The sequence below is a fragment of the Leopardus geoffroyi genome, chromosome A3, assembly GCF_018350155.1.
Source record: "Leopardus geoffroyi isolate Oge1 chromosome A3, O.geoffroyi_Oge1_pat1.0, whole genome shotgun sequence".
In the NCBI taxonomy this organism is placed as follows: Eukaryota; Metazoa; Chordata; class Mammalia; order Carnivora; family Felidae; genus Leopardus; species Leopardus geoffroyi.
The window spans coordinates 30,045,366-30,067,367 of NC_059336.1; the positions used below are offsets into that span (position 1 = coordinate 30,045,366).

General features: G+C 42.7%; 1 protein-coding gene across 4 annotated transcripts in view; it reads right to left on the minus strand.

Moving 5' to 3' along the window:
• Positions 1 to 22,002, minus strand: part of DNAAF9 (dynein axonemal assembly factor 9) — a 134,402-nt gene that overhangs the window by 42,468 nt on the left and 69,932 nt on the right. For all 4 annotated transcript variants that reach the window (XM_045445169.1, XM_045445168.1, XM_045445167.1 and 1 more), the window contains 9 exons: positions 21,344 to 21,455; positions 20,457 to 20,527; positions 19,471 to 19,521; positions 18,241 to 18,328; positions 7,308 to 7,411; positions 3,359 to 3,505; positions 2,195 to 2,283; positions 1,679 to 1,780; positions 1,057 to 1,174 (listed from right to left, as the gene is read on the minus strand). In XM_045445169.1, coding sequence (XP_045301125.1) covers positions 1,057 to 1,174; positions 1,679 to 1,780; positions 2,195 to 2,283; positions 3,359 to 3,505; positions 7,308 to 7,411; positions 18,241 to 18,328; positions 19,471 to 19,521; positions 20,457 to 20,527; positions 21,344 to 21,455 — 882 coding nt within the window. The remainder of the gene's footprint in view (positions 1 to 1,056; positions 1,175 to 1,678; positions 1,781 to 2,194; positions 2,284 to 3,358; positions 3,506 to 7,307; positions 7,412 to 18,240; positions 18,329 to 19,470; positions 19,522 to 20,456; positions 20,528 to 21,343; positions 21,456 to 22,002) is intronic.

Below are 22,002 nucleotides of genomic sequence, written 5' to 3' on the forward strand. Positions count from 1 at the left end.
ATGACCTGAGCCGAAGTTGGATGCTTAACCGGCTGAGCCACCCAGGCACCCCTCGATGTAAATTTTTATTTCACAAGACTCACTGGGATGGGCCTGGTCACAGATGAGTTAGATTAAAGCTTAGCTGGTGGCAGTTACCACTCTAGTTGGTCACATCAGCACAAAGATGGCTGTGGATCTCTCTTCTTTTGTGGGAACCAGAAGTTTTCCCTCCTCCCTTCCAACCAGGCTCCTACTCTATATCCCTTACTGTCCCCGTGGGCAGTATTCCATGCAACTTCTTGTTTATCCTCCTCCCCACCCTGGTCCTATTCCTCAGCGCCCAAGTCCCTGGCTCTCAAATCACAGCACATGTGCTTATAGCCAGACACCGTCTTACTTTAAGGCCAGTCCTATAGCACCCTTTTAATGAGTAGGCATTTTCATTTTAAACTCTTGCCTTAGGGAAAAACCAGGCTTCTAACTGCTTGGTACTCCTATTTTCTTTTGCAGGTGAGTGTCTTCTAGATTTATGTATAAATAAATGCCCTCCTGGAGTATATTATGACTTCTGGTTCCAGAGAAATGGTGGGAGGGGTCAAAAGGAGGGGCATATGAGGTGGGAGCGGATTAAAATCCACTCTTGGGAAGACAGTGTTTATAAAGTATCACCTTACCCTAGTGATGCCAGCAAGGCCCAATAAGGCCCTTCCTCTTATTAAGCTCAATGTGTCACCCACTTCCAGGTAAGTCCTTGTCACAAACAGAAAAGGCTGATGGGATGAGAGCACTGAGCAAGAATCTGAAAGACGTGGAGAAGCCAGGGGAGGGCATGGCAAGGTGCTAGGGCTCTATGGCTGCTACAGGGCTTGGCTGGGGTCAGTACAGACACCTGTACACAGTCACTGTACAGAGTAGGTTTCCTGTATATCATTACATCAGTATCCTAGGAGGTGGAGAGTCTTACAAAAGGGACCCTGCTTGAGCTCTTTTTGTTAACTGACATAGAAGATCAAAGGGCAGGCTATCGGGCTTATCTTCCTGTGAATTCCCAGCATATTTGCTGAGCTGCTGTACCTTGTCATTTTCTACTCGGTGAGAAGGGCTGATTTCAGCTTGCTGTAGCAGGACTGGGAGATGGGTCCTCATCACAGGCTCTCGACTAATACTGCTGATGGCAAAATGCTGAAGAAACCTAGAAAAACAAAGACAATGTTAATGTTACCACTGCCAGCCTTGCCTGAATGTGCTCCTTCACATGAGAAACGCCTTATCTAACTGCTAAAAAAGAAACCTTAGACAGATACTCTCTAGAGAATAAAACTATATGGTGTGTCACTACTACTGTTTACACTGATCCCTAAGAAGCTACAAAGAAAAAGCAGCTTAACTTTTTTTTTTTAATGTTTATTTATTTTTGAGACAGAGAGAGACAGAGCGCGAGTGGGGGAAGGGCAGAGAGAGAGGGAGACACGGAATCTGAAACAGGCTCCAGGCTCTGAGCTGTCAGCACAGAGCCCGATGCGGGGTTCGAACCCACGAACCGTGAGATCATGACCTGAGCCGAAGACGGACGCTTGACCGACTGAGCCACCCAGGCGCCCCTGGAAAGAGCAGCTTAGAAAGGACCAACGCTGGGGTCTCTGACATTTCAAAAGCCAGACCATGAAACATCTATAAACAGAAAACCAGAGCTCACCAGTCCAGCTCTGGGAGTTTGGCTGGGAGTAGCTTTAGAGGACTCCGTTTCTCCCCAGCAGAATGGCTCAGGACACTGAAGAGCTTCTGCGCACTGGAGTGTCTGGAATATCAAAAGCTCACAGATTAGAACTCCATCTCCCTATAGCACCACACTTTACATAACTTGATGCTTTCAAGCCAGAGTCTTGTGACGGAGTCAACACTTCCAAAATAAGCATCTCAATGACTTAAACACAGTGCGGTATTAGTGTGTGACAACTGGTGTACCCAGAGAGGAAGGCTTGCCTGAAACCCTTGGTAATATTACAGGTTTCTGATTCTTGGTGGATTTCATCTCTCTTGACTTCTGTTTCCCCAAGGGCACTGGCTACCTGCAAGTGGCAGCACTGAAATGACTGTGCTGGCCCTTTCAGAAGCCAAGACCCCTGTGTTACATAACGTAAGTCGTCCTGCAGAGAGAGCAGACACACACAGCTTAGGGAAACAAGCATAAACACTGAAGGCAGCCACTTACAATCTCTTTTGTTCCACAGATAATCCATCTTCCTGGATCACTTTTAAAGACAGCCCTGAGTTAGCCTGCTGTTGCCAGGGGGAGAAGACCTAAACAAAACAGAATTTGAGCAAAGAACACTTTAAACCCAACAACAGGATATGGAATCCACATGGGGATTTGATGGTTGTTGAAAATCTAGACTGTCAGGACAGAGAAAAACCATCATAACAAACAAGTTTGTTTCAAAAATAGACGCCTGAAGCAATTTTGTTCTGTATTTTTCAAAACCAGAATTTCTTTCTGGGTTCCTCTCCCAGGGATTCTGTTCCTTCAGAAGCCAGGAAGCACGGAGGAAGGTGTCAGGTAACACTGTTCTGGCAGCATAGGCATGTTCTTCCCTGGTGATAGGGCCAGACAGAAGGAGCAGTTCAAGCAAGTCCTGTTTAGGGGCACAGAGATAGCTGAGAAGAATCTGAAGTGCTATCTCTATGTCCCTGGATTGAAAGGACAAGCACAAGGAGGTAGGAAAGATGAGCAGGCAGTAAGAGTAAGACATAGACTAGCCTGAGAGGCCACTCTGCAACCAGGCCAACCCTTCTCTCTTCCATGTTCTGTCAATCTGTCCTGAGAGAGGGACACTGTCCCCTTATAAGCTGCCGCAATCAGACCTTTCCGAGCATTTCCACCAGTCATAAGGCTGGCCATGTGTTTAACTTTGGCTACGGCATCGTCTCTAAGTGGGTTGTGTAATTCTTGGTAAGCTCTCTCACTCATGCAACCTGTACTGAGTGCCTATAACATGCAGACTGTCAGGTGGGACCATTCACAAGGGCAGGGCTTGTGAACCATGGGCAGAGACTGGGGAGGGCTACAGAACTCTTATCCAATAGGTGTGGCCCAACAATTCAATAAAGTAGCTAAAAGAAAAATGACTCTAATTAGGATTTAAAGGGACAAAGAAGATTTGTCTTAGCAGCTAAAAAGCCTTTTGTTTGGTTCTTTTAGGTTCTCATCTCCCAATGGCAAAAGCACCATTCCAGGACCCACAGGGATTAGAAGCAGCCACTTCCACCATTCCCAGCTCTGCCTCTCATCACCTCACTGTTAGCCCTGTGATGTGGCCTTACCATCTAAACTCCTAAGGAAAAGAAAAGTATTTGTTTTGCTAATGATTGGTGTTACCTCTGAGTAAAATGCTTGGTATATCTTTGATCTGGGGAAAAGGGCAATCATCAGAAAATTGCTTGATCCATGGAAATGAACTGGGAGATGAGGAAGCAGAGAACTTTTGAACTCTATCAGAAGGGCAGCAACAACACTGGTGGAATCCTAAAGAGAAAAAAGAGGGAGAATCAGTGAGAAAAGCCATTTGCATGACACTAGTCCTCATGATTACTGTCAGAACACATATAATGAATTTCACTGCAATTATTTTCACATTATGTGATATACTAGGGTTCAATTATGGATGGCTGGAATTATGGAATTATGGTATTGGCTTTCCAATACCCAGTTATGGGAGATACAGGAAGTACAAGGGTCTTTTCTCCTAAACTGAAAACGTCACTCAAAACTCTTTCTATGGTATTAATCCCTTATCAGATTTACAATCTTTTTTAAAACAATCTCTATACTTAATGTGGGGCTCAAACTTATGACCCCAATATCAAGAGTTGCATGCTCTACCAACTGAGCCAGCCAGGCACCCCATGATTTATAAATATTTTCTCTCATTTTGTGGGTTGTTTTCACTTTCTTGCACTTGTACTTTGATGCACAGAAGTTTTCAATTTTGATGAAGTCCAATTTATATATTTTTTCATCTGTTGTCTGGGCTTTTGGTGTCATATTCAAGAAATCACTGCCTATTCTAAGGTCAGTCATGAGGATTTTGCTCCTGTGTTTTATACTTAGAGTTTAGTAGTTTTGGCTCTTCATTTAGGTCTATGCTCCATTTTGGTTGATTTTTGTATACGGCATAAAGTAAGGATCTAACTTCATTCTTTTGCATGTGGATATCTAATTTTCCCAGCACCATTTGTTGAAAAGGCTGTCCCTCCCCACTGAATGGTCTTGGCACCCTTGTCAAAACTCATTTGACCATATATGCAAAAATTTATTTCTGGGCTATTTTATTCTATTGGTCTGACCTTATGCTAATACCATACAGTTGTTTGATTACTGTAGCTTTGTAGTAAGTTCTGAACTCAGGAAGTGTGAGTCCTTCCACTCTGCTCTTTTCAAGATCATTTTGGTTGTTTGGGCATACCTTGAGGCTCCATATGAATTTCAGGGTGGGTTTTTCTATTTCTGCAAAAAATGCCATTGAATTTTGATAGGGACTGCACTCACTCTGTAGATCACTTTAGGTAGAATTGTGGTCTTAATAATGTTAAGTCTTCCTACCCATGAACATGGGATGTCTTTCCATTTATTTAGAACTTCTTTAATTTCAGCAATGCATTGTAGTTTTCAGCATATAAGTCTCCACCTCTTTGGGTAAATCTATTCTTAAGTATTTTATTTTATTCTTTTTGGTGTTATTGTAAATGGAATTGTTTTTTTACTAACTTTTTCAGACTGGTCATTACCAGGGTATACAAATACAACTGATTTTTTGGTGTCAATTTTGTATCCTGCAACTTTGATGAATTCATTTATTAATTCTAACAGGTTTTATGTGTGAATCGTTAGTGTTTTCTACATATAAGATCATTCCATCTGTGAAGAGAGATAATTTTACTTTTTCCTTTCCAATTTAAATGCCTTGTAATTCTTTTTCTTGCCTAACCACTCTAGCTAGAACTTCCAATACTATATTGAATAGAAGTGGCAAAAATGAGCATTCTTGTCTTGGTCCTGATCTTAGGGAAAAGCTTCTTTAAAAAATTGTTTTCAATATAAAAATAACATATTCACTAATTAAAATTTTGAAAAAATATAAAAATAGAATAGAGAAAGTTAAAAAAAAATCAATCCAAAGTTCCATAGTCTAAACCCAACCACATCTAACATCTTAGTAATTTTCCTTCTAGTCTTTTTTCCTATTCATTTACTGACTTGCCTTTTTCAGGCAGTGCAAAATTGTATTTATCTTTCTAATTCCATACCTTGCTTTTATTTTATTTTACTTTACTTTACTTTACTTTACTTTATTTTATTTTATTTTATTTTATTTTATTTTATTTTATTTTATTTTATTTTATTTTATTTTATTTTATTTTTTGAAGATTTTATCTTTAAGGTTACCTGGGTAGCTCAGTCGGTTAAGAGTCCGACTCTTGATTTCAGCTCAGGTTATGATCTCATGGTTCGTGAGTTTGAGCCCCAAGTCAGGCTCCATGCTGACAGCCTCTCCTGTGCATGTGCACTCTCTCTCAAAATAAATAAACTTAAAAAAAAAAAAAAAGGAGAGAAAGAGAGAGAGAGAGAGAAGTAATCTTTACACCCAACATGGGGCTCAATTTACAATCCAGAGATCAAGAGTCACATATTGGACTGACTGAGCCAGCCAGGCACCCCCCAGGACCCTGCTTTTAAAACTTCATTTACCATCAGCACCTGCCAAGTTGCTATAAACTATCTGTGAATATCTTCAAAGATTGCATCCCACTATCCTCTAAAGCCACCCCTATGGCTGGACATTCATATTACTTACTGCATTTCTCCTTGCCAATAGAACCTTTTATTTATTCTTTGCCAATTTACTGTTTTACATGGTAGTGTGAGGCTGTTTCTGATGTACTTCCATATATCTGCTAACTAACTTCATGTTAATAAAGACAGAATTATTATTTTAAAAAAAAATTTTTTTTTCAACGTTTATTTATTTTTTTGGGGACAGAGAGAGACAGAGCATGAATGGGGGAGGGGCAGAGAGAGAGGGAGACACAGAATCGGAAACAGGCTCCAGGCTCTGAGCCATCAGCCCAGAGCCTGATGCGGGGCTCGAACTCACGGACCGCGAGATCGTGACCTGGCTGAAGTCGGACGCTCAACCGACTGCGCCACCCAGGCGCCCCAAGACAGAATTATTAATAGAAAATAATTTGTTCTAATCACCAAAAACATTTTATCCAGTTTACTTTTTTACTTTTTAGTAAATTCTCTCCTTGAGACTTTCTAGAGTTTCAAATTACAAATTAGTCTGATAAATTTTATGTTATATCCAAATAATGAAATACCATTCGGCAATAAAGCAACAAGAAGGAACAGACTATTGATACAAACATGGTGAATCTAAAAATCATTATGCTGAATGAAAAATGCCAGACTCAAAAGGGTACAGAATGTATGATGTCCATTTATGTAACATTTTATTTTATTTTATTTTATTTTATTTTATTTTCTTACTTTGAGAGGGAAAGTGAGTGTGTGTGCACACATGCAGGGGAGGGGCAAAGAGAGAGGGAGACAGAGAATTCCAAGCAGGCTCCACACTCGGTGCAGAGCCCAATGTAAGGCTTGATCCCACAACTGTGAGATCATGACCTGAGCCGATACAAAGAGTCAGATGCTTAACTGACTAAGCCATCCAGGAGCCCATATTAGAACTGCAAACTGATCTACGGTGACAGAAAGCTAATTGGTAGTTGCCTGAAGCCAGAAGTGGAGGGAAAGACGAACTGCAAAAGAGCATTAAAAAAGTTTAGGGGTGATGGAAGTCATCTGTATCTTGACTGTGATACTGGTTTCACAAGTATATACATTTATCAAAACTTTAAATGGATATAGTTAACTGTATTTATTTATTTATTTATTTTTAATTCTTTTAATTCTTTTATTTATTTTTGAGACAGAGAGGGACAGAGCGTGAGTGGGGGAAGGACACAGAGAGAGGGAGACACAGAATCTGAAGCAGGCTCCAGGCTCTGAGCTGTCAGCACAGAGCCCTATGTGGGGCTCAAACTCACGGACAGTGAGATCATGACCTGAGCCGAAGTCGGACGCTCAACCGACTGAGCCACCCAGGCGCCCCAGTTAACTGTATTTAAAGTATACTTCAATAAATTAAATTATTGGCAATCCTGCCCCATGGTGGAGGAACAGGGACAGGGAGTTATTTGGTTTTCATCTCAGAAGTGTGAGTATCCTTCTGAACATCAAAGCCATGGACTGGTAAAACACCTACCCCATCATAGAATAAAATGGAATTCATGTGATCCTTGGAAAGGACGATACTTCCGTGATGACGGTGAGAAAACAGAAGACCACTAGAGAAGAAATGCACTTTCCCTGGAAGGAAAAAAGAGCTGGTCAGAGCTGGAGGGTTGGATCTTGGGGGCTAGATCCCAATGTCCTTACAGGTACCAGGGCAAACCACAGTGGTAACTAGAGACTAGTATCTGTAATGCTTAAGTTACACAATTTTTCTTAAATGTTTTTATTTATTTATTTAATTTTTGAGAGAGTGAGAGCACGAGCCAGGGAGGGGCAGAGAGAGATGGAGGACAGAGGACCTGAAATGGGCTCCGTGCTGATAGCAGAGAGCCCAATTCAGGGCTCAAACCCACGAACTGCAATATCATGACCTGACCTGAAGTTGGACGCTTAACTGACTGAGCCACCCAGCACCCCAAGTTACATGATTTTTATGCTGAGCCCCGTGCTCTGGGGAAGCTGATGTACACTCCTAGAGCTTCAGAGAGAAATGAGGCATCACAGTCTTTGTACGCAAATTAGAAAAAACAAGTACGTTATCAGCTGATGGGGAGAGGCAAAATTCACATTCACTTGTGGGTGCCTTCTACAGGAACACACTGAAAAAGACTTTGGGGTATGTTTGTTCTACCGCTGAGTTTATAAACTCTGCTTCCTTCTATTTTGGCAGAAGGTGGCTTGGCTCTAAAGAGACCACATCCCTCACTTAAGGCCCAACAAGAGCAGTAGGGTCTCAGCTGAAGGACAGTAAAGGGAGCCTGAGGGTCCCTGTGGCCAGCAAAGGAATATTTGAGTTAGGCAATAAGGGGATTCTATACACACCAGAGACCTGTTGTTCTATATTCACAAAAGATGGGTGGGATGTAGACACCAGATGTGGTTTCTTCAGTTCCGAGGATTCAGGTCTAAGGAGAACTGTTGTTTTCTGGGTGGTCAAGGTCATACAGAATCGCTCACTATGGGCCCTAGGGGGCAGGCCAAGAAAGGATGGAGAGCTAAGATGACAAGTGTTAAGGCTGGGTTTGGAAACTGAGATGAAGCACCCAGAGCACCCATAAGACTACAGAGGGCAGAAGACAAAGAAGAGGGACTGATTCCTTGAGCTGTAGCTCTAGGAATGCAGCCCCAAAGCTTGAGATTGTAATGACAAGAAGAACAAAGGCAAAGGTGAGGAATTTTGGAGACTTCAAGTTTTCCTGAGGAGGTGCGGTTTCAGGAGGCAGAAAGGCCTGAGGAAGTGTGCTGGAGTGTGCATGTTAATGGGGCATGAAAAGAAATAGGGGAGGTAGAGGCAGCTTTTAGGTACAAGAGGAAGGTTTGGAGCCTGAATACCAATAGACAAACTAGATGCTCAGTTAGAGGGAAATAGTGCTAACCTTAGCATCTGGGGCAGCAGGAGCTGCCCAGTTTAAGGCATCCAGGTTCAAGGCCTATAAACCTCACAACCTCTAACAAGTAGAGCCTGACCTCTTTTGCACATAGGCTTGCCCTATAGTCTTCTTGAATAGAAGCCACCCACCACCCAGCTTCATCCTGTATCAGTGCCAAGGTTCTTCATGGCTGCTCCCAGACCATTCCCTTCCATGATGGCACAATATTTTCATTCCCTCAGACACACAAGCCCTTTCTTCCCTTCAATGCTCACAATGACTACCCTCCTAATCATGCCACAATGTTTCAAACAACCAAGACTTCCATCCCTTCTTAGAGATCCAGGGGATGACCCACACCCCATTCTGGACTCACTACTCCTCAATCCCAATGCCACAGCAGTAAAACAGAACCCAGAACATCTTAACCTCTGAAATCTTCAGCTCCAGAACCTACTCTTGGAGTGCAACATCCTATCATCCTTTTTGCTATCTCACTTCCCAAATCTTATCCTCTGATGTCACTGAGCCTTTGAAACCTCAGGCCCCCAGTTTTCCCCTACTGCTCAGAAGTTTCTGACTTTCCTCTCACCCACATCTAGGGCAGATCTTCCAGGACAGGGCATACTTTAACTTCTGTTTTCTTAGGGAAGGGGATGGGAACAGATTCTGCTCAGTATTTACTAATTACACTAACTGCACCAAGCACATCATATACATTATAGTTTTCCATCTTCCCAACAAATTTCACAAGTAATCTTCTTCTTACAGGACTGATGGGGAGACACAAGCTTAGAGAAGTTTCTCCCCAAAGTGACAGAACTATGTGCAGTGCGGCCAAGGCACTGTGGCACCTGGGCCCCTCTGGTTCTTACCCGGCTTCTCCCCACTTGGCTCTCTCCAAATGGCTCCCTATGGCTGATCTGACGATGTGCTCTCTCTGCTTCTTAGCCTCAAGAGGCCCACAGCGCTGCCGCAGTCCTTCCTCTGCTCTCTCAGCTCCTCTAGTAGCTCCCCCAAGTCCCAGCCAAGATTTTCAGCACTCTCCTCATGTCATGACCTCACTGATTCTAGCCACAAGGTAACTCTACCTACTGTTTACAGAGAAAAGAGAGGTCAACAGGTATTAGGTTAAGAACTGCTCCCCTACTACTGCTTAGTATCGGTACCCTTCCAGGTTCTGGGCTCACCCTCCACCTGTGTAGCTCCAACAAGACGCTTCTCAGAAGCAAGAACAGTGCCACTCAAAGGCCTCCTAGACAAATCTCAACATCCTTCCAAAGCTTCCAGAAAAGAGCACAGATGTGAGAGGTCATCTCCAGTATTTCCTTTCTCTCTAGACTCAAGCTTGAAATAAAATGGAAAAGACGAAGACAGAAATTCATAAGGCAGTGTTGGAAAAGCACTCATTTTGGGGCCTGGCCCAGGGCAAGAACACAGTAAACAGAAACTGATTTTAGTACTGGTGCAAAGAGATTGCCTTGTGTTGCAGCGACCCCTCGGCCTGGCTCTGGGAGCAGTAACTTTCATTATCCTCAGAGCACACATGAAATGTGACTCACTGGGTGGCCCAGTGCCTGTTACCTGGTCTCTGGATCCTAATCCACATGAAGTAAAGACACTTCCAGTATCTGCTCTGGACTCATGACTGTCAGACTTCAGTCTGAAGGGAAATGCCTTTGTAGGGGTTTCTCAGTGACCATGGGAGCCAACTCCTGATGAGATCTCCTTGGCTCCTTGTCTCATCCCCAGTGCCCTTACTGAATGGCCTCTCTCATTCCTTCTCCATTCTGTGAGTCTAAAAACCCAAAGTAAGAGCAAGTTCCCCTTCACTACCCAAGAAGCAGCAGGGGACTGAGGCCTGGCTCTGTCTTTGATTGACCTCTGTATCACCAGGAGTCCAACAGAAGGATGAGCCCTCAGGCAAACAAGACACCAAGTGCCAATGAAGAATTTGGCTTTTCCTCCTTTAGAAAACTGGCTGTACAAAGAAAACTCCTCCAGTGGTCCAGCCTGTGTGAAGAGGGAACATCTATCACTGCTGAGGAACTATGATACAATGGCTGGATAATTTTCATTCTGTGTGAGAGTGTGTGAAATGTACACGTATGGTTTAAAGAAAATCAGTAACAACAAAATCTCAACGCCTGTACACTCACCACTCAGACTAAGAAATCCAGCATTGCTAGTACCTTTGAGGCCTCCCAAATGTCCTTTCTCAATGGCTCTCTCTCTTCTACCCAGAGGGAACCAACACCCCGAATTCCATATAATTTTAATGTATTTCAGTGTATCTATAAACTATTCATTATTTGGTCTCATCTGTTTTGCTTTCAAATAAATAGAATTTTACTTTTATTTTTTTATTAAAATTTTTTTTAATGTTTATTTTTAAGAGAGAGAGAGCAAGTGAGTGTGGGGAGGGGCAGAGAGATGGAGACAGAAGATATGAAGCAGGCTCCACACTGACAGCAAAGAGCCTGATTTGGGGCTTGAACTCATGAACCATGAGATCTTGACCTGAGCCAAAGTCAAACGCTTAACCAACTGAGCCACCCAGGCGCCCCTTTATAAATAGAATTTTAATAAATGTGTCCTTCTGTGATTTGCTTACTACTCTCAACATCTGTTCCTGAGTCATCTATGCTGTAGGTAATATGCAGCTATATAATCCATTCACGTTAAGTGCTGCAGAGGACATTCTCTCTACGGCATCCCTGGCTAGCTTCATGTGGACACAAGGGAACACACAAGAGGGTTCAGAAGGAAGTCAGCAGATTAGCAGTTGCCCACTGCCTAGGTCTTCCCAGCATAGGAGGGTGGGACTCAGCTTGGGAACCAGAGTTCTCAGGATGTGTCCACTGCCCCATGTGCCGAAGGGACTGGCGTCCCTGTGCCTCAATGCTGAACAATCTCTGCTCAGTAGAAAAAAACACTCCGCATTCTTTAAAGCCCTACAGGGACAATGAAGGAGCTGCCTGAGAGCCAACCATTCACTGAAGCCTGTAGGAAATAGTAAATACGTACAGTCAACTGATATTCAACAAAGGTAAACAGCAGATCGAGGAAAAAGGAGTCTTTTCAATAAATGGTACTGGAAAAACTGGATATTCCTATGTAAAACAATGAACATCAACCCATACCTTGAATGAGACTTTCTGCCCATTCCCACCAGCCACAGCAGAAAGCCTCGTATTTCACAGGGATGTCTGGTAGAGTACTCAGAAGGCCTCTGCCTCAGCAGTGGGGTAAAATTAGCCCTAAATTAAATGCTGTTCTGCCACCTGGCTAACAAAGTTTAAAAGCAAGGCCAGATAAGACTAGAAGAAAGTATATTAAAAAAATTATTATAGGGGCTGGGTGGCTTGGCTGGTTAAGCTTCTGACTTTGGCTCAGGTCATGATCTCACAGTCTGTGAATTTAAGCCCTACACTGGGCTCTCTGTTGACAGCTCAGAGCCTGAAGCCTGCTTCAGATTCTGTGTCTCCTTGTCTCTCCGCCCCTCCGCTGCTCATGTTCTGTCTCTCTCTCTCTCTCTCTCAAAAAATAAACATTAAAAAAATTAATATAACGGTATCCTATATGTTGAAGAAGCTAGAAGACTGAACCATGTTAACTTGAGATATGAAAAGCTGTAAAAAATATCTCAAACTTCTAGAGATGAAAAATACAATGTCTGAGAAGAAAAATACACTGAATGAGATTAATGACATTAGATAGTTGTCAAAGTTTAGCTAAGCTACTCCAGGATATTGCTGCCTACATATACATTTTGTTTGGCCAAGAGGCCTGGGGGAAAAGGGGCTTAAAATCAGGCAAGCCCTATATAGCAGCCCGTAGAGTCACAAGAGGATGTAAGTTCCTGACATGACTTCCCCAACAGCTCTTGTTATTAAGTCTCCCCTGGGGGCGCCTGGGTGGCTCAGTCGGTTGGGCATCGGACTTCAGCTCAGGTCACGATCTCACGCTCCGTGAGTTCGAGCCCCGCGTCGGGCTCTGGGCTGATGGCTCAGAGCCTGGAGCCTGCTTCCGATTCTGCGTCTCACTCTCTCTCTGCCCCTCCCCCGTTCATGCTCTGTTTCTCTGTCTCAAAAATAAATAAAACGTTAAAAAAAAAAAAAAAAGTCTTCCCTGCCTTCTAGGGCTATCCCCTTGTGCTTACCAAAACCCTGCTTTCTTGGTTTGAATTGACCAATCTGGACTTAGCCTGGGAACCCCAAAGCACTCTACCCTAATAAAGGCATGTGCCCCAGGTCTTGCCTCTCCATCTGCACTCTGCTTTGTCCTTCCTACGTGCTCTTGGAGGCATAAGGTATGCCATTGCGTGTACTTCCTTCAAGATTTGTGAGTAATACACTTCTCTATTTCAATTTCTTTCATGGTCTTTTGTTGAACTTGGCTCACCCTTCGGTACTCCGTGCTTCACTTAACAAATGTTAATTTAATAAACTCAAAACAACAGTGCAGGAAAGAAAGTTAGTAAATTAGAATACATACAAATAGAAACTATGCATAATGAAATACAAAGAGAAAAAAGACTGAAAATAATTGTACAGAGCAATAGGGGCCTGTGGGGCAACTCCAGGCAGCAAAGATATGCAACTTGACCCCCAGAATAGGAGGTGCCAAAAAAAAAAAAAAAAGGCCAAAAAACCCCTCCCAATTTGAGGAAAACTAAATCCATCCAATCAAGACACAAAACGATTTCCAAGCACAAGGAAGATGGAAAAAAAAAACACATGAAATCACATAAAAATAAAATTGCTTAAAATCTGTGATAAAAAGAAAGACTTTCTAAAGCCGCTGGAGTGAAAAACAGATAACTTCTATAAAAGGAACAAAGATAAGAGGTGGATTTCTGGTCAGGAATGATGCAAGTGAGAAGACAGTGAAGTGGAGCAGCACCTTTCCAGAAAGAAGGAAACTGTTAGGGCACCTGGCTGTCTCAGTCAGTAGAGCATGTGACTCGATCTGGGGGAGCGTGAGTTCAAGTCCCATGTTGGGCAGAGAAACAGAGAGGGAAAGAAACTGGACTAATTGCTAAGACAACTTTTTAAGGACTCTATTAATGGACCAAAGTTGTATAACAAAACTTGAGAAGCATCTATTTGAGAAATTCTACTGAAGTTTGGTGAGAACAGGAGAAATCTGTGGTGTTTCAGCCAGGGGCTATTCACACTGATGTGGAGAATAAAGGCGAAAGAAAAAAAGTAAACTTCTTTATAACTTACAACCCAGTGACAAGTACTAGAGACAGGCAGAGTAACCTTCCCCAAAGAGCTTAGCTGCCTCGATGTTAACACTTTGCTAAAGGCAAAAGGCAACCTTAGCTTGACATTAGCCAGACCTCTAGGATCCTGTAAAAAATCCCTTTGGAAACTTCCTTTATGTCTACCTTCCTCCAAGATATATGTTTAACAATCATCCTCCAAACATATGGCCCACTGATATATACCTAAAGGGTCTCATGACTAAGGTTTTACTAGACAGTAGTAAATGACCTTATCCTAACAACAGCTAGCCCCTCAAGGTCCAGGAATTCTTGCTTCCAAATTCCTCAAAGACTTACTTTTATCCCTACCTCCCTCCCAACTCAAAAGTATATAATCAGCCACTCCTCACAACCCCAAGGCAGCTCTTTCTGCTGCAGGTCCTGTCCCCGTGCTTTAATAAAACCACCTTTTTGCACTGAAGATGTCTCAAGAATTCTTTCTTGACCACTGACTTCCAAACCCCAACATTCCACATCAACATGACCTCCCCTCTAGTTCCGTGGTGCAGAGAAATCTTATGAGGCAAAGCATAGAAAATTCTACAGCTAGTTAAGTTAAAAAACAATAGCAATCAAAGTGGCAAACACTCAAGGAATGCCAACATACCAACCAGCGAGAATGTAACAGGAAAGTCAGGGGCCTGAGACAACATATATCAATGATTATACAGCAAGGAAGCTGTGTTTTAAGGCATCTTCCTGGTGCCATGTGCACCAGGATACAGGTATAAGAAGGCTCATGACAGGACTGTCTGCAATAGCAAAAAACCATAACCTCAAAAACCATCAACAGTCAAAGAATAAACAGCACATTTTCATATAAAAGAATCCTATGGAGCCATGAAAGTAAATGAACTATATGGCTACCCATAATAATCTGGGGGAGTCTCAGGAATAGAATAGTGAGAAAAAAAAAAAAAAAAAAAAAACCAAGTCCCAGAAGAATACACAGTGTGTGATTATATATGTTACACTCAAAAACAAGACTTTGTTTAGGGATATAGACATATGTGGTAAAACCCTAAGCAGGCTCCTGAGGATTAGGAGCTGGGCACCCTGAGGGTGAGGAAGAGAAGGACACATGAAGGACATAAATGAACAGGAAGCTGCTATGATGCAGAAGTCACTAACTGGGGAAGGAAAAAGGTTCCAAAGCTGGAAGCATTTCAAAGTAAAGAAAGTACTATTCTTGTCTATATGTAGTTCGAAATGCCAACCCTGGACTGAGAATCAGAAGACCTGGTCCAGATTTTAGAAAAACACTGTGAGGGGCGCCTGGGTGGCTCAGGGTTAAGCGTCTAACTCTTGGGTTCAGCTCAGCTCTGTGCTGATAGCACAGAGAATGCTTGTGATTCTCTCTCCCTCTCTCTGACCCTCCCCTGCTCGATCTCTCTCTCAAAATAAATAAAATAAAAACTTTTAAAAAAAGGAAAGAAAAGAAAAAAAAAAAAAAAAAAGACCTAGTCCACCCTCCAGAGCTACCTGAACTTGCAGTTGTAACCTCAGTCAAATTTTCACTTATGGGATTCAGGACAAGAAGCTCAATTAAGCCAATGCATGCTGAAGAGCTTTTTAAATTTATTTTTATTTATTTATGGTTTAATTTATATTCAAGTTAGCATATGGTGCAACAATGATTTCAGGAGTAGATTCCTTAATGCCCCTTACCCGTTTAGACCATCCCCCCTCCCACATGAAGAGCTTTTTAAATGCCTTTGGGGAATGGGAACAGATAAATTTCAAGCTCATCATAGTCTCAAGGAGAGAGAGACTCACCAAGACCCTAATGACACCGAAGCTTCAGAACCCCTCACCTGCCCAAGCTCCCTTCCAAGGCCTGCGAAGAGCCCTACATGTTTTGTGTTCTCTTTCCTTAAGAGAGCCCTAAGTGGTACAAACTCGAAGCCCCACTTGACCTGAGCTCCAAAGTGGCAAAAAGCTTAACAGATAGCTAGAGGAGATTCCTGTTTAAATTCTCTGCTCCTATTTAATTTTTCTGCCTCAGAAAATCAGCTCCTAATTCAAACTACATTTCCCTCTGAAACTAAGAGTGCACTCTCAAAAGAGTGTGACTAATAGGGCTCCAGAAATCCCTGGCTGTGCCCTTTATGTGGAAACCTCAGCATACACTGAATCTTGCAGGAAAACTCAATACAATTTAAAATTATTTTTCTAACGAGGCCCTTTGCTAAGAAGGTGCAAACTAAGTTTGGCAAACATCCTTGATAAATATTATAACTGGCTCAACTATGACAGAGCACAACCACCTCTGTGTTGCCTCTACAACTTGCTTCTGAAACACTATGCAATCTTGCCCCAAGGCTAGTAGCACTGTGACGCACCTGCTGCCTTCAACAAGGGTTCCTCACACCGGTCTTCTGCACCAAGATCTAGATAGGCAGAAGTGCAAGCAGGGGCTGTAGTACAGGCATGACAGCAAATGCTATTACTTACTACCCCCAGCATTTTGTGGAACACCAAAACTCCTTGTGCTTTGTCTCCTCCGTGAATGGAGAAGCAGAAGCTGAGCCAGTAATCTGAGAACAGAGAGAGGAATTTGCCACTGGACAAAATATTTTCAAGGAGAAAAAATTATCCAGAAAGGGGATTTGCATAGTAGAGGTTGAGAAATTTGTGGAGTAAGTCACAACTCTTCCTCTACAAAATGACTGTATCAACCAGGGAAAGAATAGGACTAAGAAAATGTTATTTTGGGGAAACCAAAAAGGAGCATGGAATGAATCCCCATGAAATCCATGCAAAACCAACAAGGTTCTTGAGAATCTTGGGTCAGCAGAAAATACTGCCAGCTTGGACTGAAAGGGACAGAGAGAGTATAAATCAAAAGAGATTACTGGATTCTCAAAATTCTACTGGCAAGAAGCAGGCTGATAAAACTCAGCTACAAAGTGCCACCTTTACGAAAAAGGAAGGATGACCAAGGTGTAGCCACAAGCCCAGAGGGGAACACTAAGGGTTTAGTTGAAACCAAGAGCCCAGGTGGCAGAGATCAGAGCTATGGAGGACTATTCTCAGGCCTTGAAACCTAATCCAGACTCTGGAGTTTGCCCAGCTGCATTTCAAAGCTACCTTGGGCTGACGACTCCTTTTTATTTTCTATTTCCCCCATTTTTGAAGCCGAATGTCTGTAACTGTTATCCTATACCAGTGCCACCTTGGGTGTTGGGAAGGCAGAGGCAGATAACTGGTCTCTTTAGTTTGACAGGGCCACAGCTGGAGAGGACTTGTGTTCAACTGTACTTACTGGATTACATGCCAGAGCTTATCTACACCTGATTTACATGATCTTGATGAGGAGATTTTGGATTTGTGAGCTGGTGAGATTTAGGACTTTGAACTATTACCATAATGAAATGAGGCCCTTGGGAAGGGGTGATTGTATTTTGCACGTGGGAGGGATGAATGGGGGGCCAGAGGGTAGACTGTGGCTCCCATGACCTTCATCTCCTGATGTTATTCCTGTGTTCATGTAACATTATATGGCAAAAGAGAAACTATCTGAGTGGGCTTCTAATCACAACAAGCTCTTTAAAAGCAGTTTTCTCTGGCTGGTATAGAAAGGGAATTTATACAGAACAGAAGCATAAGAGAGATTCAACAACACAAGGGAGGTTCTCATTGCTGAGGTGGGGGAGGGCTGTCACAGGGTGGAGACCTCTGCAAGAAGGAGCTAAGCATGGTCCTGGCTGTCAGCTGGCAAAAAGACAGGGACCTTAGTCCTACAGTCTGAAGGAACTGAATTCCATTGATAATCTAGATGAGCGTGGGAGCACATTCTTCCCCAGAGTCTCCAGACAAGAGTCTAGTCTAGCTGATGCCTTAACTTCGGCCTTATGAGACCCTCAACATGAATCCTTCTGACCTACTGAACTGTGAGATCATAAACATGTATTGTTTTGAGCTACTAAATTTGTGGTGACTTGTTATACAGCAATAGAAAACGAATCCAGACTTTGGTCCACAAATTCCATTTCTGAACATGCTACGGCTCTAGCCATTCTGAGAACAATCCTCAGGAGGCAACAAGAGGACCAGATTGTGGTTCTGGGCCCATCCCTTCGGAGCACAAGTTTCCTATCTGCAAAATGGGTGGATAAAAGGAGAAAGGTTGTAGGAAAATACTTCTATGCCAACAAATCTTTTCAAATATCTGACGTATTATTTCTCACAACACCCATGCCAATACCTGCAGAAGAGGAACCCAGACACAGTCAGGAGGAGAACAGTAACGGCTGGCTCACCTTCCTCAGGCCAGGAGTGTGGGTTGCTGGAATAAAGATATGCTCCTTCTCCTCCTGTTAGAAAAGTGCCCAGGAAACAGGCATCCCCCTTTAAAAACAAGCAATCACAAAAAGTAAATGATTTATAGCATAAACATTCACAGAATCAAAAGTTTTGCCCATTTGTCTATCTACAAAGCTGCTTAGTAGCCTCAGATATACCCAATTTCTTCCACACCTCTGGCACTGCCTGGATCTTTGTCATGTCACTGGCATTCTTGACCTGTGCTGAAGAAAAGAATGTGAGGTCCTCTCTGAGTCCAGGCACCAATGCCTGCTATGCTTGTTCATGCTCCAGTGGATTTCTAGCCACTAGAAGCAGTTCTCCCTGGCCCAAAGCCTTGACCTCTCAGTTCTATATGTCTAGGTCAACCTGAGATCTGCTTGTAATAGTACAGGGAGATTAAAAAAAACACACCAGAGGCACCTGGATAGGTTGGTCAACTGGGCGTCCAACTCTTGATTTTGGCTCAGGTCATGATCTTGTGGTTCGTGAGATAGGGCCACGCTGGGCACTGCACTGACAGTGCAGAACCTACTTGGGATTCTCTCTCTCCCTCTGCTCCTCCCCTCACTCGCACTTCCTCTCTCTCTCAAAATAAATAAATAAACATTAAAAAAAAAAACCCACAACACACCAAAAGGCCTAAATGGCAGAACAAATCCCCTCTAACTGTGCATCCCATTAAATGGTTATTTAAAAAAATTTTTTTAAGGTTTATTTTTATTTATTTTTGAGAGAGACAGACAGACAGACAGAGCATGAGTGGGGGAGGGGCAAAGAGAGAGGGAGTCACAGAATCTGAAGCAGATTCCAGGATTTGAGCTGTCTGCACAGAGTCGGACAAGGGGCTTGAACCCATGGACCACGAGATCATGACCTGAGCTGAAGTCAGATGCTCAACTGACTGAGCCACCCAGGCGCCAGCCCCACCCCTACTTTTTTTTTTTAATTTTTAATGTTTGTTTATTTTTGAGAGACACACAGTATGAGCAGGGGAGGGGCAGTGAGAGAGAGAAATGGTTATTTCTAGAGCTTTGCCAGGAGGGGAAGAATGCAAGCAGGGATTGAGACAGAGAGGAACATATCCTTCAGATCAGCTCTACAATGAAATATTCCAAATTATCTTCATAATTGTTTACATTTCATTTTGATACAATGTTAACATTAAGAATAAAAAGGCTGCTTACCTTAACTGCTTGCTGGGTTTTCTCAGACAATTTTACTTCATTATCTTCTACCTGTATCCAAGAGGAGTGCAAATTTTCAGTTTCCTACTTCAAGGGTAAAATTCTGCTAGGTTTCCCCCATGTTCAAATATTTCCAGGAGACAGGGCAGCCCCTCGACCAAATCCCATGCTCTCAGGCCCTGATGGCTGGCAGAGTTCACTGGCTGCCAGTCATCAAGTCTTAGAGCCCAAAGCCATGGTGGGTTCTCTCACTGGGACCTGAGGTCCAGCTAAATGAGCCTACAATATGTGGAAATGATGTCTTTGTCTCCAATTATATTTCAGGGAAAAACAACTATTTGTAAGGATGAAGGGAAGAGAACATATTAAAATATTTTGAGTGCATTCTCCTTTAAATGTGTTCATCTCTGAGGCTGATTCTTCCCTTTCCATGTCAGAATTGTAGGAACAATATAAACAGAGTCTAAAATAGGTACTTAGACCATTACTTCACTCATTACTGTCATACTTTCTGTGTCCCACGGCACCATAGTTTCAGACCAAGTCCCCCTGGTGCAGATGGGACCCTTCCACATGTAGAGAAATCATTGCTGTAAAAACTCAGCAGCAACCATTCTGACCAGAGAAGGGAGCCACGTGATCTATTCCGTACTATCTGTGTGACTTTAGACAGGCTGGTCAATTTCTTAGCCTCAGTGTCCTCATATGGAACATGAAGGTGTTAATGTCTTTCTTTCAATAATTTAACAGGGACCGAAATCATTTAGTTCCTTTCGTTTGGCACTTTCCCAAGATTAGGAGAGAGTTAAAGAAACTAGATTCGTTTGCATAAACACAAAGAGCTCAGATTAAAACTTCCATTCCTGAACAACAGCTAGTTTAGGATCTGACACCCCACCGGGGACCCAATGAAAAGGCTCTTCTTCAGATGTTCTCCCCGATTTCTCCACATTTAAGTCCACTTCCATTGGATGAATAACACTAACCAGCCAGGAGCAGAATCTGGGTATGGCGGCTGTCAGGACTATGGAGCTGGTTTCTGTGGTAACAGTGCCATCTGCAGGAAGACCACAGACATGTTAGTTACTGCTCACTACCTGGCCCATCTTGTAGGCCCAACAGCTAACACCCCCTCCCCTTCTCAGGAGCGAGGGATCCTCTTATTAGTATACAAAATCTTATGCCCTCAGAAATTGAAAACCTCCTTATCTGGGGACAGGGAGACTAAGAGGGGAGGAATAAAGTTTTCCCTGTGATATTAACTCTATTACTTTTCTTTTTTTCTTTTTTTTAATTTTTTTTTCAACGTTTATTTATTTTTTTTTGGGACAGAGAGAGACAGAGCATGAACGGGGGAGGGGCAGAGAGAGAGGGAGACACAGAATCGGAAACAGGCTCCAGGCTGAGCCATCAGCCCAGATCCTGACGCGGGGCTCGAACTCACGGACCACGAGATCGTGACCTGGCTGAAGTCGGACGCTTAACCAACTGCGCCACCCAGGCGCCCCACTCTATTACTTTTCTTACAACAAATAGAATTACACATTTCAATGAAGAGTCCTGGGAATCAGTCCTTTTTATCTACACTTTTAATTTTTATCAAGGTAGTGCAAAGGTTAAAAAAAAGGATCTAATTATTATTTAAAATTGCTTCTTCCTAACTACCAACAAGGCTGTATATGTGAAAATAATGTTATATATTAATGTTAATAACACATTATGTGTAATTAGATCACAATATACAATAATGTATAATTATTATATATGATTTATATATACATATGTACTATGAAATTATATATAAGTTATTTTGCCAAAACAAACAAAAAAAAACTCAAGTTTTGCTTTCTAAAGACCTCTTATAAACACTTACCCTTTTCTTTAACCAAGATCTGAGATGTCAAAAAGGATTCTGAGAAGATCACAGACCCTAAGCACCCCCTTCCTCCCAGCAAGTCAGGAATGTCATAGACAGTCATACAAGCCTATATCAAACGAGAAAACAGAGTTAGGCCAGTTGTCAGTCTTAAACTTTCAGGGACAGACCTTTAAGAAACAGACCACAAAATGCTGCTTTAAGGCACATTTCAAAAGAATACTCAAGAGTTTCTAAGGAAAACGAAAGTCATCCTGAACTACATCTCAGAACTGGGAGAGAACCTCAGCATTACCCAGGCATCTCTGCAACTGCCGCTGCATCAGAGACACACTTGGGCTAGAGGAGCATTTTTCTTTTAAAGTTTATTTATTTATTTTAAGAGAAAGAGTGAGCAGGAAGGGCAGAGAGAGAGGGAGACAGAGAATCCCAAGGAGGCCCTGCACTGCGAAAGCAGAGCCCAACGTGGGGCTCGAACTCACAAACTATGAGATCATGACCTGAGCTGAAATCAAGAGTTGGATGCTTAACTGGATAAGCCATCCTGGAGCTCTGGGCCAGTGGAGTATTTTTATGTTTCTTCTATAAAGTCCCTCAAATTATCTATCTTCCCTAAGAGAAACATAACAGCCTTCCTTCTTAATTGTGATGAGGCC